At 51.0% G+C, this 15,592-nt stretch overlaps 4 protein-coding genes across 7 annotated transcripts in view; all 4 read right to left on the bottom strand.

The window, feature by feature from the left end:
- Window positions 1-1,075: 1,075 nt before the first annotated feature.
- On the bottom strand, window positions 1,076-2,506 carry LOC128277314 (guanine nucleotide-binding protein G(f) subunit alpha). The gene is made up of 4 exons (XM_053015759.1): window positions 2,307-2,506; window positions 1,963-2,229; window positions 1,375-1,894; window positions 1,076-1,243 (listed from the first exon to the last, which is right to left on the bottom strand). Exons 1-4 carry the CDS (start codon window positions 2,504-2,506, stop codon window positions 1,076-1,078), a joined length of 1,155 nt encoding a protein of 384 aa, XP_052871719.1.
- Window positions 2,507-5,512: 3,006 nt separating this feature from the next.
- Window positions 5,513-13,563, bottom strand: LOC128267369 (coatomer subunit zeta-1). 2 transcript variants are annotated; one of them, XM_053004190.1, is made up of 4 exons: window positions 13,555-13,563; window positions 6,232-6,611; window positions 6,077-6,167; window positions 5,513-5,855 (listed from the first exon to the last, which is right to left on the bottom strand). In XM_053004190.1, exons 2-4 carry the CDS (start codon window positions 6,582-6,584, stop codon window positions 5,808-5,810), a joined length of 492 nt encoding a protein of 163 aa, XP_052860150.1. In that variant the 5' UTR covers window positions 6,585-6,611; window positions 13,555-13,563; the 3' UTR covers window positions 5,513-5,807. The 2 variants fall into 2 exon arrangements, with proteins under 2 accessions (XP_052860150.1, XP_052860149.1); XM_053004189.1 differs by lacking the exon at window positions 13,555-13,563 and adding an exon at window positions 6,693-6,828.
- LOC128267055 (zonadhesin-like) lies at window positions 7,077-11,083 on the bottom strand. The gene is made up of 6 exons (XM_053003846.1): window positions 11,011-11,083; window positions 10,597-10,935; window positions 10,408-10,482; window positions 10,113-10,340; window positions 8,062-8,265; window positions 7,077-7,954 (listed from the first exon to the last, which is right to left on the bottom strand). Exons 1-6 carry the CDS (start codon window positions 11,081-11,083, stop codon window positions 7,077-7,079), a joined length of 1,797 nt encoding a protein of 598 aa, XP_052859806.1.
- Window positions 13,454-15,592, bottom strand: part of LOC128267368 (LIM and SH3 domain protein Lasp) — a 35,987-nt gene continuing 33,848 nt past the window's right edge. For all 3 annotated transcript variants that reach the window (XM_053004188.1, XM_053004187.1, XM_053004186.1), the window contains one exon: window positions 13,454-15,246. In XM_053004188.1, the coding sequence (XP_052860148.1) occupies window positions 15,067-15,246 (180 nt within the window). In that variant the 3' untranslated portion in view covers window positions 13,454-15,066. The remainder of the gene's footprint in view (window positions 15,247-15,592) is intronic.

Consider the following 15,592-nt stretch of genomic DNA (forward strand, 5'->3'; position numbering starts at 1 on the left):
GAATTGCTAGCGGTTTTTCCCCCCTCAAACGGTTTTTTGCAATCCGGCAAAAATCATGATATCACCACTGTGAGATTCGTTCCCTTCTCACGTTTCACAGCTCACATACGTTCTCTCGTTCTCCCGTTTGTGAGTTATTCTCCGACACTGGCGCTGTCTCTTTCCACCACAATGGACGCTCACTCACTCACTCTTTCTCTCACGTGCTAGACGACGATTATGCGAAAAGCGTGTTCCGCAGACAGATTGGGCCGAGATCCACGTTTTCTCTTTTTTTGGAGAAAGCACCCACACACACTCGCACCCAGGCCAAGGAACCTTGTGCCACTCACTTTCTAAGGCTTTTTATTGCACGTCGCGTGTTCCGTGTTTCCCCGAGGAACCGTGTCGTGACTAACTAACTATGGCAGCGTTTGCGAAAAATGTGCCGATTCGGCAATCCTTTCCACGGAACACGGACGATCCGGACGCGGTGTTAGCTGCTGCTGCTGCCTTTGCCCCTTTCCGCAACTGTTTACGTATCTTGATGGATTCGGCAGTTGACAGCCCGATACACCTCGCGCCCGTTTATTACGGTGAGTCCGGAGGTCCAGTCCAGCTAACAACGGCAAGATTCAAATACACCAGCGCCATCTCTATGTAAGAGGACGGATCGGTGGTGATTTAAAATACTTCAAAAAGACCGTTCGAAAAGTTTGGCTCAATCCATCCCGGAAGAAGGAACCAAAGGGCGGTTCAATGCGACAGTTGGAAACAGAAATGCTACCGTTAGGGATGATTTTCTTTATTAGCAAAAAGCAAAATGTAATATATCACTAATGATGCGTCCACACGATTGTCTCCTAGTGTTGCTCTTTTCTACCTTCTCGCGCTATTTCTGAGATTTGCATTAACGGACAACAAGCAGCAGTAAACTGGGGCTACTCCTATTTCAAATGATCACAAACGTCGTGCCGAGCATAATACTAAAGAATTGAGAGCTGCATTCTGACACTACGGTAGCGATTGGATTGCCGGACAAATAATAAATATTCACAGAATTCGGGAGCAGCAAGCTTAAACCCCTATTCCCCTATTAAAGCACATTCACGCTGGAGAGATTTTTCGTCAGTACGATATTCTGAACCTCGTTGAACACAGTTCGCACGCTCTGTGTGTCGGTGGCGACGGTGAAGTGATAAAAGCAGGACCGTTTTTTTCCTATCAGATGGGACGTTCGTCGCGGTGGTTCGTTCGTGATGTCCTGAAAAGATACGAGATTTGTGTAAAACAAACGGTAATCTCGCACTGTCCGCATCACTCAATCGCGCACGCACTCCATCGATAAACCACGCTCATCACAACTTATAGTTGCTAGGCGTTGTAGCCACTTACCACTAGCTTCGAACGAATGAAGGATCGTGTGCGGGACAGCTCGTCGTACAGCTGATCCTTATCGGCGAACGCCACGTAATCGTCGTACTCGGGGAAGTAGGTCCGAATCGACTTGCCTGCCAGTAGCTTTTGCTCGAGTACGTCTTGTTTGTTGAGGAACACTATCACGCCGGTTTCGGCCAGAAATCGGTTGTGCCACACGCCCCGGAACAACTCGAAGCCCTCGGCCAGTCGGTTCTGTTTCGGGTCTTCGCGCAACGTCTGATCGAAGCTACCGCACGAAATGAGGAACAGCACCGCCTGCACGCCCTCAAACGCCTGCATCCACTTGCTCCGGTGGTGACGCTGGCCACCGACATCGAACATGCGGAACTCCTGGAAGCCACCCCCGAGCGAGACGGGCATTCGCACGTTGAACCGTGTCTCCTGGATCCCGGTCGTTATCTTCCGGCAGTTCAGTATGTCCCCGTTCGACGGAATGTAACCCGGCATCGAGATTTTTTCCACGCGATCAAGGAAACTGATGGATGGACAGATCGGTGTTAGTTACCCTCGAGCCAGGTGCGTTGCCTGTCGTCTCACACTTACTATTTGGCACTTTCAATCAGCTGAAACTCGTTGGCTCGTTTGTAGCACCGTTGGATGCCTCGGTCTGCCCACAGTGAGCGCACACACTGCACGTACTCCATCGACGGCTTCTCGGGCGATTGGCGGCCGACCCGCAGGATATACTCGGCCCATCGCTGATTGGCCAGCGAGTCAAACTTCAGCTCGTGAAGGATCGCTTCTCGGACCAGCTCGTAGATTGACTCGTGGATGTTTTCGAAAATGTCCGTCAACCTATCCAACCGCTCACTGGCAAGGATCAGGATGGACAGAGTAGGAATTGAGCGACACGTGGTCAGTTGAAGTGGTTCGTATACGCGACTTACTCGATGCTGTAGCTGTTTTGGATGTGGAGAATGCGCATTTGCTTGATGATGGTCGTTTTCCCAGACTCGCCGGCCCCCAGCAGCAGTATCTTGATGGGATCGCGGATTATTGGTCGCACCTGCTCCAGCTGCTTCGAGGACTGCTTCTTCCTCGTCTGCAGCTCGTGCGATGGCCGGCGGAAACAGTCGATCAGCAGCATAGTGCGGTCGGGTTCGGTCCGGTGGTCGATCCGGTTCGCCGTCAGAGCACCGAATGACCGACGTTGGTCCGCGAGCACCTGTTAAAAATGGGATAGGAGGAGTGATTTAATGTAATTAACTTTGGCGCCCTCGTGCCTCGTGTATCGGTCGATATGTGGTCGATCGCGCGATTCGTTATCGGAGTGCGCTGCGAGACACCGTGTGGCATCAGCGAGTGATATCAGTTTCTGCTGATCTTTTTCCGCCCTGTTCCTCGCCTCTGCGCGGGTCATGGCGACCGGAAGGATGACGCTATGGGCCGTATTCATGCGGCCTCATGACGACACCATAGGCTCACCATCGTACTTGAGCGATACAACATGAAGGGAAACGAAGGAAAAATACTGGTTCCGGGAAGATAATTTAAATCTCTTTGAGCTACACACTTGAGCTAAGGTCTCGGGGTTTCCCTTCCTGTCCCTTGGGGGTCTTGGGGTGATTCAGATTCACAACAATGTTAAGGGTTACCATGATCGCGAAAAGTGCATTCCTTGGGCGCAAAACATGATTCATGATTTATCGGTGCAAGATCAAACGATCGTAATCGTACATTCTAGGGAACCGGCCAACATGTGCCACTTTTTAACGCCAATTATATTAAATTTCATCGATTCATTCAATAATAGGAGAGCTGCAAAAATGTGTATCGTTGTATGGCGTATAAAATTAGACAAAATCATACAATTTCTTCTAATCTACTCGCTTATCACTGTTCGGGGGCGCGATAATTGTCTCCCATGTTCAACATATGTTAATTCCAGTTGCAAGACTACTGGCTGGCAGTGGAACGGTTTTACTACCGTTCACTTTCTCCACCGCGACACGGCGTGAAACTTTATTACACTGATTGGCCATGGCCAGTGGGCTTTTATCGAAACCCTCTACGAACCCTATCGGGGTGCAATCGAGTGGAGAGAGCCCGCAAATTGCGGTCGATAAAAAATAGAACACGAAAACATATCAGGACGCGAAAGCCGGTACAGTACATAAATACAGCTAAATGAGACGTGTAGACATTCGGGACAATATTTGCGCCATATCAATCATGGCCACACGTCTCGCACCAATTCATTCATGAGAACCGAAAGCACTTGAAAACACTTGCCGGAAGTGATTAAAAACGGGAATGAGGTTTTGCATACTAAATATGGCGCGCGTCCTGCGTATAGACGTTCCACTGACGCAACAGTAAGCTTGAGAATGAAAGTATCCATTTACCAACATACAATGGTGAGCATTGTTGGTTTGAAGGTGATCCATGTTGGTGTGCCAACCGGATGAGACCAAACAAAAATGGGTTAAGAGCGATGAAGCGATGGCTCACTGTTTACGATTTCTTTTACCATGAAATAGTTAAAGGGGATTAGAAACCCTAATCGTTGGAAGGAAAAGAAAGTCACACCGTGAATCGGTGTGGTTCTAGAGAAAACGTGAAGTGGAGGATTATTTTATCACTTGTTGTTTAAGCCATGGAAATCATCGCTCGTGGTTCGTTTAAATCGGAATGATGCAATACGAAGTTCTGATGCTTATTTTTTTCCACTGACTTACCTGCGGTTTGATGAGATGAGGGTGAGCTCGTTATATCCCAATATTCGAGGATCACAAGGATCGAAGACCGATTAGGGATTTTACACGGGGAGGAAAAGTATCACTGAAACCTTTGATAACACCAAATGTTATCACATTATAATCAACGTTTCTTGTAATCACTCCGTGGCGAACACGTTTGCCACCGTCGATATAAGATAATAAAGTTGATTGGTCAATTACTGTTTCTTTTGGTGGCTTTCTTCGTGCCGCGGAAAATGGCAGCACTACCGCAATCGAAAATTCAAATGTTTCACACTCAACTGAAAGCCTGACCGATACAATTTGTTCTAAGAGTTCTTCTAAAGCACGCCACTGAATCAATGAAACGGTTTCTAATGTCTTATTCCAGACGATCCTCTCTTGTGGCACTGTGCCATGCGACTTGGGCCGGCGTCAAATTGTAACTGCCGAGTACGCAAAGCACATTCTCCTTGTCGTGCATTATCAGGTATCATCGCACACCTCGTCGATACGATACATCGATCGCATACATTGACAAAAGTGGCCTCCCTTGTCACACCGCCCGGAAAGGTGCATTCCCCGCGCCGCGAACCTGCCCATCGCCATTATCGTGCCGCAGACCAGAAGAAGGACAATCGCGCGGGGATGTTGGGGACTGTGGGACTGTTTACGTTTCGTTATCTATCGCACCCTTGATCACGTACCTGGTGAAAGGGACAACGGTTGAACGTAGTTTCTTCGCGGGCAAGCGAAGGCAAGCACCGATGAGGAGTTAATCTAATTATTAGCAAAGAGTTCCCCTGATAGGTTGCAGCTATCATGCGAGAGTGGCTCACCTGCTCCCGAGTTGGGCGTTGTGTAAGGCACTAGAGAGTGCAGGGGATTGGAGAAATGATAGGGAAAAATCCCCATTAACTGCAGCCTTCACAGGGCTTTGTCCCGCGTAACCAGAGCAGAGTAACATTAATTGCGATAATCCTGGGCTAATGCGTACATTAACGCAAGGGTTAGATTTTTAACCTCTTCATCAGCGGTCACGTCCTCAAAACGTGCGTATAAAATGTATTTAACTGGCGAACCGGTTCCGTCGCCGGTCGTTATGCCGTAAATTATAAATATTGACATTGAGAAACAATTGTCGCAATTGAAGACACCAAGCTGAACGGCCCATTACGGCCGCTAGTCGCTTGGTTTCGAGTGTCAATAAATCCGTCTATACAAAGATACTTCAAACACATTTTTTTTACAAACAAGCAACGCACATCCACACACAATTAGAGTTATGATACAACAGGCAAAGCACAGTCAGAGCGCCAGACAATTGGTTGAGGTTTCGGATCAAGCTGAGAAACTCCCTAGTTCCAAATTATAACGTGTGCTAGGTTTTTGGTAATCTTAACATTTATGATCAGCTTCAGAAGTTGGCAACACGATCGTTTCGGACCGAACCAGACATCGGCTCCCTCCCCATCAGAGCAAGAATGGCGAAGAACCCTCTTCGCGAGTTCCTTCTTCGTACGTGAGCCGAGATGGTATCGAAGGCGGCCCAAACGAAACGATTGCAGTGTGTCGTGTGGTGGTGGTTTTGGGGTTTGGTATAAAACATTCCGGTGTGTAGATCTAAAAGCTCCTCGTAAACCTTAAGCGACCAGGCTGGCAGATCTTCAACCGAACCGAAAGGTCCTCTCGTTTAATGCCGCGTTGCGTTCACTTGAGCAGTGACCACTTCAGCTGCTCTTTGGCGGATTGTAGCACCTGCAAAAAGAGAGAAGTCAGTCGAGATCTCCCCAAGGAACAAACACGGGTTTCGGGGAGGGAGTGCAAAAGAGAGAGCGTGTGCCCCATTTCTTTAATAAACAATTTGCTTCGTTTCCATTGTTCGATTGTATCGCAGGTGCTGTCACTGGAGCAGGCATCTTCGGCTGGCTTCGGCCTAACAGAGTTCACCAAAAGAGTCCGTGAATGGCATTAGTTACCTGGGCCACCGTTTGTTCGCCGATCGGAATGTCATCGTTCCGCAGGTCCACTCGCTTCATCACAGACGATGGATCTGCGTCAAGGATAATGCTGCAAGGAAGGCGAACGGTGTATCGTCTGCGGCGGGTTTGTTAGGGAACTCAGTGTCGCTTACCCGCCATCGCAAATTTCATCGAACAGCAACATCATAATGTCCAAGTTATCCATTATGTTGCGCTTCTCAACGTTCCGCTTCAGAATCAACGTGATGGTGTCGTACAGACAGTTCAGCACCGACAGAAGGATCAGTTCGTTCTCCTGCGTGCTGCCCATCACGTAGAACAGCAGATCCACATTGTTCTTGTACACGCAGGTCAACCCATCCAGCATGATGATTTCCGCATCCGCCCGGAACGTTTTGTCGTACAGATTCTTCTCGTACACCCTCTGCTCCTTGACGGTGGGGAAGAAGTTTTTGTCGTAATATTTGGCCAGTATCCGATCACCGTTCTGGTCCAGGATACACATTCCCTTGATGGTGTACAGTGTCGGTTCCTGTCGAACGAGGACAAACCGGGACAGTGTGTTGACACAGTGCGTGCGACATTTGCTTAACCGACCAATCGAACTACCTACCAATAACGAATCCATTGTGCGTGCGAATGTGTAATTAATACTTTAGTTTGACGGAAAAACCGGGAAACAATAGGTAATTGTTGAACAGCTCGTGCGTTCGTTTGTTCCGTCGCGAAACGTTTGACGTGGACACTCGTACGGAATGTCATAACAAACGCGCAAACGTCAAACGCGCGAGGCACACCTTCGTCGAAGTTGTAGCAGATCGGGTGCCCAGTAAAAGTTGTGATGTGAAAAGTGATTTTAGTTTGATTTTAGTTTGATTTTAGTTAATTATTAATTATTAATTTTAGTTAATAGTGAAAAATAATAAATATGCAAAAATGGAAATAATTTATTACTCATGATTCAACAATATAGGAGGCCCAAAAGTAGGTCATCGTTCTACGCTCGATTGAAACCATACTGTCGAGGGCCGTTATAAGCCACCGACTTTCCGTATGGTTCCGGTTCCGGTTCCGATCCGTATGGCGACCCGGTGCCGAGGAAATGATCAAGCGGTTCGTTGCAATCGCACCGATTCCTGGGTAATGTCGGTCGCTGCCCATAATAATGCCCCAGACTGGGCAGCTGGGGCCTTGGAGGATACGGCAACAAGCCCGTGGGCTTTTGATAGGTGCCGGTACGCGGAACTGGCGGCGCATACGGAACAATATCCGTGTCTTCCTCCGTGCTCTCGTACGATCGGCTATCAGGATCGGGCATGGTGGCAGAAGACTTCAATAGGTGGGGCAGTTTATGTCTGCACGAGCACACCGGTGGATAGATGTTCCGTTCGGTCGTGGCGTAGTTGTGAAAGGGTAGGACAGGTTTGGGGGTAGTGCAGGATACGGGCTTCGGACATGTCGGGACAAACTGCGGCGGCTGAGCAGGTCGTTTCACTTCCTTGCGTCCTTCACCATCCGAGGGAAACGGGAAGTCGAAGTCTTCGTCCGATTTGCTCCCCTCGAGGGACACCACCTCAAACTCGATGTACTCCCCGGAAAGAGGCAACGGTTGGAGGCGCTTGGGGCAGTTGCACTGCGGAATGCACCGGCCCTCGTGACGGACGTACCCCGGTTTGCAGACGCAGCTAGTCTCCGGTATGCAGATTCTCGGTTGCAGCACTCGGCTGCAGTCGTTCTTGCAGGTGGGCACACAAAATTGCCGACAGTGGGACAGCTGCTCGTTTGGACCGCAGGTTGGCTGGGGCGGTTTTGTTGGAGGAGGTTTCGTGCACGGTTTCGGTGTTACTGGACACGGTTTCGGCAACGGAGCTGGAGCTGGACGGTAAGGGCCGTTTGAACGAGGGTTGAAATCTGCGGGGGATTAGGAGAAGGACAGTTTTGGGGAGCCGCGCACTCATCGTCTCATCACACACGTCACTTACATTGGTTGGCAGGACGGGGACACATTTGGCGCGGTATGCAGGCTTTCGCGTGGCGCACCAGACCCTGCCGGCAGACGCAGGTTGGTTTCGGGCAGTTGCCCTGGGCACGCCGACAGATGGCGTGTGAGCAATCGTCCTCACACGTTGGCTCACAGCACGGCTCGTCCGGCCTCAGCACTTCAAACGGTGCACACTTGACGCTTCCTGTGGGGCACACCGCGTGGCGTTAAAATGTGGTCACATAAACGGATTAGCGGACACCATCAACTTACCATCTTTCGTCGATCCATACTGTTTACAGCTGGCGGACTGGAGGAGGATACCCACTATGAACGCGAAGAGCACCACGCTCGCCCATCGCAGCCGTTTGTGGCCCACCGATCGCATCGTGCAAAATGTGGCTCTGTTGATCAGGTTCAGGTTCACTTGGCAAATGTCACGGCAAACCCCGCTCGTGGTTCGGTGTTCTATAGCCCGGCCAGCAATGGATCATTTCACTTTATAGGTGCCCTTCGTGCGGCGTGACAACGCTCCGGCAGTTCGGTGATAGAATGGATAGATTCCGGCACGTTTCGCGCGCACCGCACCGGACCGGACAACACATTTGAGGTCCACTCTAAACAAAGCAAAAAGCGGTAAGATGGACATCGCTGCTGATAGGAGGTTTCGGAGTAGATAAGTTCGAACCAAGCGGAGGTCAGTACGGTTTGTATGTTTTTAGCTAGCGTCCCCCCTCTGTCACGACGCGTACTCCGCGGGGCTCCGTATCTGAGGCTGAGCGTTTGGACACGGCACGAAGATATACATCCGGTTCGGTAGGTATTTGCAGTGCTGTTTGTTGTGCTTTCTGGTCGCGGATTGTTGGTGCGGAAAACAATGGAACCAAATAAAGCAACGAAGGTATCACATGCCCGTACGCCGTGCGTATCCCTCAATGGGAGTAGTTAAAATAATCAGCCCAGGACCCACGAAACGTGTGGTGAAATTATGTCAATCAGGAAAGTAGTGAGGCCTATCAGTTTTTCATTCCTTAGTAAATGATTAATTTGCTCTGCTATTCCAGATCTAGATGTGTTGTAACCATCAATCCTTTGCTGTACCACCATCCGAAGGGCCATCGATCGCAAAGTCAACCGGTTATCGGTTCCCCAACACAGCAATGGCGAATGTGATCCGCACCCCAAAAATTGTCACACGTGTGGCGGTGCCCGTGGTCAAAAAGCCGAAAGCCCTTTTTTTATGTTTTGAGAGCCAAACCCTCAACAAAAGTCGTGTGACTCTTTCACTTCGCGCGAATGCTTTGTAGAAAAAGCACGTGTGGAAAAAGCATCTTGCGACTTGCTCACTTGCGCAGCCTGTCTCGGTGGGCCACGTGTTTCCGTCGCGTTTCGCAATAGAGCAACTAAAAAGTTCCGCACTCACCGTGCAAAGCTCGGCTAGTAGGCCACGAAGCGTTGCTGGAAGCGATAAAGTTTTGCAACGCAAAAATGAGGTGTATGGACATGGCGTTAAAAAAAGACACGGTGTGTGACGGGGTAGTGCTGTAAAGCTTTCTCGCGATAACTTACGGCCACTTGACACAAAGAAGTGGCGGGCGACGGTAATGTCTTGGCAAAGTCTTTGTCAAGCCTTTATGAGTGCGTGTGGGACGGATAAAGAAATTGTACCCCAGTGTTCGGACCAGATTACGACGAGGAGGAGCAGCAACCTTTCCCCCAACTACGAGGTAAAAGTATGTAAAGGAGTTAACTCAAAACTTCGTTTTCTACTATCGAGTACGGCACGACTTAAGGGTGACGATCTTGTACCCCGTTTCCCTTGGACGCTTGTAGGACACGTAGCGGTGAGATTTTCCCAGGACCACAGACGGAGCACGGAGCCTTTTCCCAGGAGCACCAATCGACGGCAATTTCAATAAAGTAAAGTGGTTCAGTTGCACTCGTATTTTTACTACTTTGTCATATAGACATTCGTTTCGTTCGTTTGGGGTCGTTTCACTCGATGCGTTGCGGTCGTCCGGCGGAAGGCTTACCCGCAGCGCCCTGAACAACGTGGCGCTTGCGGCACGAACAGCTGATAGCGGGAGACGCTGCGCGGGCAGGACGCCTTGGTGATGCAGTGTCCCTGGTAGCGGACGTATCCGGGGCGGCAAGCGCACGTTGGTTCCTCGAGCAGCAGCACCGAGCAAGAGGCATCGGAACAGTCGTCGTCACACGTCGGCTCGCAGCACGGACGCCGATACACCATTTGCTCGCAGCCGCAGCATTTCTCTGGCGAAACAAAACAACACAAATCAAAGGATTATTGTTCGATTCCGGTGGACAACGGCGCGGAAGGAAGAATTACTCGGTGGTGGCATGTAGCACGGTGGAAGCGTCGGTGGTACCGTCGGAGGTACCGTCGTTGGCGGCGGCGTTGTTACTACTTCCGTGGTGGTGGTCTCAGGCGGAGGCGTGGTCGTTGTCGGCGCGGGGGTGGTCGTAGTGGTGGTCGTGGTGGTGGTCGTGGTGGTTGTGGTCGGCGTGGTGGTGGTACAGCACGGCGGTAGGGTCTTGCAGCCGCAAGGATAGTACTGCTCCTCGGAAGAGTAGTCGGTACCGCACACGAACGTCTTGCCGCAGGAGCAGCGTCGGTCGCACTTCCGTTGGAACACCTGCGGGACGTACTCGTCCGAATCGGAGTCATCTTGGTACGAGGGGCAACAGGTCCTCTGGACACACTTTCCGTTGTAGCGCACGTATCCGTTCTTGCAGACGCAGGTCGGCTTGTAGACCAGCTTGCAGGTGTCGTAGTCACTCTGTCTGCAGGACATTTCGCAGGTATCCTGACAGCATGGCCGCGTTGGGCGCAAAACCTCATTGTCACCGCACGACACTGGCACGGGGAGAGGACATTTAGCGACGTCCGTGGCTCCGCAATCGTAGCCAACCCAGACCACTTCATACTCACCGTAGCAGCTGCGGCTAGCGCTAGCGAACGCTAGGCCCAGGATCACCAACGATAGTGCTGCGTACAGCTTCATGGTACAGGAAGGCGTTCCCGCGCTGGTGGCGTTCAGGAAAAAAGGTGCTGGCTTGACGATCGCACTGCTGCCCAGCCAATGATGCTGTCCCAATGGATCTCGTAGCGTTTTATACACACCATAAGGGGCACACAAGACTCCCGGCCTGGCCCGGCACGGCCCTGGGCATCCGGCTTGATAACTGTGGTGGTTTATTTTTTTCATACCAGCACGATCCGCGGGCGGGCGTGTGGCCGGCTTCCTCTATCGCCCACGATGCCCCAACTCTACCGGTCGGGCGAGCGGCGCCCTTGGGTCACTCAATGTATGTGCCGCGGTATCTGCATTCCTCGCGCGGTGGGTGCGCACCTGTCGCCACGCACGCTGCCCGTCGTGTTTCAGGAAGGAAAAACGAGCGACCAAACAACCCACTTCCTGTACCCGCGCTGGTGGCAGGCCTTCGGGGTTCCGGTTCCGAATCGTTCACGTGCCCGCCCCCTTTGCTTTTTGTGGGTAGAACCAATGGAACCCCGAAAGTTTTTTCCTCAGGCTACCAGAAGCTTCCTCTGATATCCTGATACGACGGCAACTCCGTGTAGGCGCGCATGGCACGTGGTCACTGGCTGCGCGACCCGTTTTTTGTGGGTGAGGAATGTGGAACTTTTCCGAGGCTTACCACGAGTGTGTAGATAAGTCTAAACGTGATCATTAATTGGCTTTTGTTTACGATGGTATAAAATGTGCACAAAATTTAACCGCGACCCGACATGTCTTTCTTTTCGAACGCAATGTTGAGTGCAACTAAAGGAGGCAATACATTATTTTAAAATAATTTTATTATTAGACTGTAAAAACTTAATTCTACAAATTATTCCACATTTCCCGAGTGGTTCTAATTCGCAGACAGTAACTTCCCGTGGAGACGGTCACACTGGTCGCATTTCACGAGCACTGATCCAACTGGAGCGTACAGCTGATAGTGGGGCATAAGTCCTGGGCAGGACGATGGCGCGATGCAGTGCCCTCGGTGCCGGACCAGACCGGGCTGACAGGCACAGACGGGCTCGTTGACCAGCACCAGCGGGCAGGAGCTTCTCGAGCAATCGTAGTCACACGACGGTTCACAGCAGGATTGAGCGAAAACCAGCCGCTCGCAGGGTAAACATTCTGTCGGAGAGGAAACGAAAGATTAGGCTCCTGAAGACGTGTGGCCAGCCGTGGTGGTGGGTTACGATCTTACTTGCTGGCGGCGAATCGGAGGAGGGTGTAGTGCTGCTCGGTGGAGGAATCGTGTAGCGTATTCCCTTGACGTACCGATACCGAGGACGTCGAGGCGGGGCCGTGGTGCAGGTGGTCTCGTTTGCCGTGGTCGATGAATCCGGCGGACAGTCAGTCTTCGGGATGCAGTCACCCTTGTGGCGCACGTACTTCTCGCGACAGACGAAAGTCGGCTTAAACACTGTCATCTGCGGGCAGATTGTGGTCGAACATTCCTCGAAGCAGGTTGCCTCGCAGCATGGTGGTGTGCGCCGGAGTACCTCGTTCTCCGAGGAACGTTCTGTGTCGCCAAAGGAAAGAAGGTCAACGGTCAGTGGTTCGTTTCGCCAAAGCGCGGGTACCGAATTGGGAGTCACTCACTGCACTTCAGGTACGGTTCACTTGTAGCCACTGCCGAGCCGACAAGGATCGCGGCCACCAGCAGCGACAAGCTGCGCATTCTGTGGCCCGTGGGGTGACCGTTTTTGTTACTGCGCGCTCCTCCGGCACTACCGAAACTTCTGCACCTTCTGCACCGAACCCGCCGTGCAATGGTGACGCGGTTTGGGCTTCATGCGGAATTTATACTCCTCTACACGGCGCCCCGGGGGTGTCCTGGCAGCGATTGATTACGACTGCAGGCGGTCGCTAGGTACGTGAACCCGTTTAATCTTGCCCCCGGTGATGGCGATAATCTGGGAGGGCTGGAATGTCCGTAAAATGCTGCCGTAACGCCAACCCGGCTCTATCTTTCTAAAGGGCCCAATTTCGGTGCTTGTTTTTTGGCGCCCGGCTTACGTATCGTTTTACGAGGCACAACAACACGACACGCGTCGACCTGTAAACAAACGGTGGACGGTTTATTTACGTTGTCTTCGGTGTAAATAGTTGCACGTAGTGCGGTGTTGCAGAAAGGCCAAAAAACATACTAGAACATTCACGGATGGCACGGATCTGACCCACTGGAGAAGGGCCCGTCCCAGGCGCCAAAATCCGGAGATCAAATTGGGACATGACTCTCTTTTTTGCGGCACCCAGGAAAAACATGACCTAGGGGCCATCCAGTAAACGCTTGTCGGGGAAAAAAGAAAACACTAACGCGACATGCTCGGTTTCATGCTTTATTCTGACCGGTTTTTTGTTAGCTGCATCATGCGTCTTCCCAGGATACTGACTTTTTATTACGAAGTAGTTTCATAAAACTATTACCTCACTATGGTTTTACATTACAAAACAATAACGCACCCTTTTTTTTGTTTAACGGAACAACGAGCCGCCGTGGATCCGCCGGGTGTTTTGCGAACCCTGTGTTACGACAGTTGACGCGATCTGCCTCGAATGTGATCAATCTTGTGGGTTTCAAACCGTCAAAGGGCTACCTCAATGAAGGCTCCGACTCCAACTCTGGAGGCTGGAAAGATGGCCATTTACCGGAAAGGGTAAACGGCCACGGATAAAGCACGTAACGGCGCAGAGGGCGGTTCAGGGACACTATATCCTAAGGCGCAGTGGTGGTGTTGATATTAGTTTTCCTCTCCGAACGCTTCCTTCCCAACGCGGGAAGGAACCAGCCAGCCAGTCAGCGCGTCGCCATCGCGGACGGACGCACTTGGCTCACACAATTTGTTCCTATTTCTTTGCACTCGACTCTCGATCTCTCGATCTCCGCGTCGCACTTCGCTTCGGGTGATAGGGAATATTTTGATAGTGGTATATTATTCAATAATGTTTTGTTCTAACATATTTCGTGATTATTCGTACTTAAGGATTACGATTTTGTATACAGTAGTTTCGCGTTTGTTTCGCCGCCAGTTCGCCGTTCATTCCTGCCTCTGCCTGTCTGCCCGTCTGGCTGCTTGTGGTGTGGCCTTTCGGTGGCTACGGAAACGGAAGAGTGGTGGCAGGGAGTGGCGACAGCGATATTGATTTACTTATCAGGCACGAATCGTGTTTCGGGCGGCCAAAGCACCCATCCAGTCGTTAGAAGCCACCCTGAATGGAGGCTACAGTATAAAAATGCGATACTCTACAGTACAAATATTACAAAACCGCTCTGTTCCATCATCCATGCGTTCGCCAGTAACTAGAATACGTGTTGCACACGGTCAGTGATTCTATTGTTCAAGATTAGCACACTGTGTTCGATCGTTATCCTCACTCCGACAGCCGGCAGCCGGTAGTTCGCGGTCTGCTGCTGCGCTATATGCTAGTAGCGTGTCTCCTTTACTTTCTGTCCCTATTTACTTCCCCTTAGTTTAGTTCTGTTCTTCGTGTTTCGCACCAACATCACCCCGCGGGGGGCGGACTGCCCAGACACCGCCGTCGTTATTGAGACGGCCTGGAGTGATGATAATAAAATAATATGTATATATAGATATATACTAATAATAATTAAAAAAAGATAACAAAAAAGAAATTAAATTAAATCCAACGACCCATCCATCATCGTGTTCTATTCCTCTCGCGTGGATTAATGCTCGCTACCCACTAGCTGCCCGGGGTCCTTCTCTAACCGCTATAAACACTTCCGGAATTTTGCTCCGTTCCGATCCGCTCCTGCTCCGCGTTCGAACGTCGAATATGCACCGAAACTAGCACTACCCTAGCCAACGCTCAGTGAGGATCGTAAGCAGCGTAAATCGATCAACAATGCACTCGGCGCGTTGTGTTGTGTGATTGTTTTATTCTCTTCGCTGCATCGTTGCCCCCTTTTCGGGATGATGTCCCGGGTTGATGCGCAGGCCGCTTTATATCTTCATCAGCTCGACGTAGTTCGCCGGCAGCATGCCGGTCATGCCGGTGCGCTCGACCCGCCCAGTCATCCAGCCGGCATCGATCGAGTTGACTTCGATGATCAGATCGCCCTCGCTGAAACCGACCTCGTCGCTATCCTGCGCCTCGTAGTCGTACAGGGCCCGGTAGACGCGCTGCAAGTGAAAAGGAAAGCATTAGCAAAAGAAATTAAACCAATTTTTGGGTCGGGGAAATTACAACTAACGCGCGAAAATTACGTCCCCCAGTCTGGGGTAACGTTAGAACCCAACTGTAACCGCTCTGCCACGGCCTTCTCCCTGTCACGAATCAACCGTTCTTATCACCGAAGCTAACTACCCCCAAAAAGAAAAAGGCCCAACCGGGCCGGCTCCGAATCCGAAGAGGCATCCTCGGCTATCGAACGCTTCCAGCAACGTGACCAAAGCGACACCTCCGGGGACACCTTACCTTTCGGGAGGCCTTTTTTCGTAACCAAATTTATCAGTCCCACACACATTC

Source organism: Anopheles cruzii, chromosome 2 (assembly GCF_943734635.1).
Source record: "Anopheles cruzii chromosome 2, idAnoCruzAS_RS32_06, whole genome shotgun sequence".
NCBI lineage: Eukaryota > Metazoa > Arthropoda > Insecta > Diptera > Culicidae > Anopheles > Anopheles cruzii.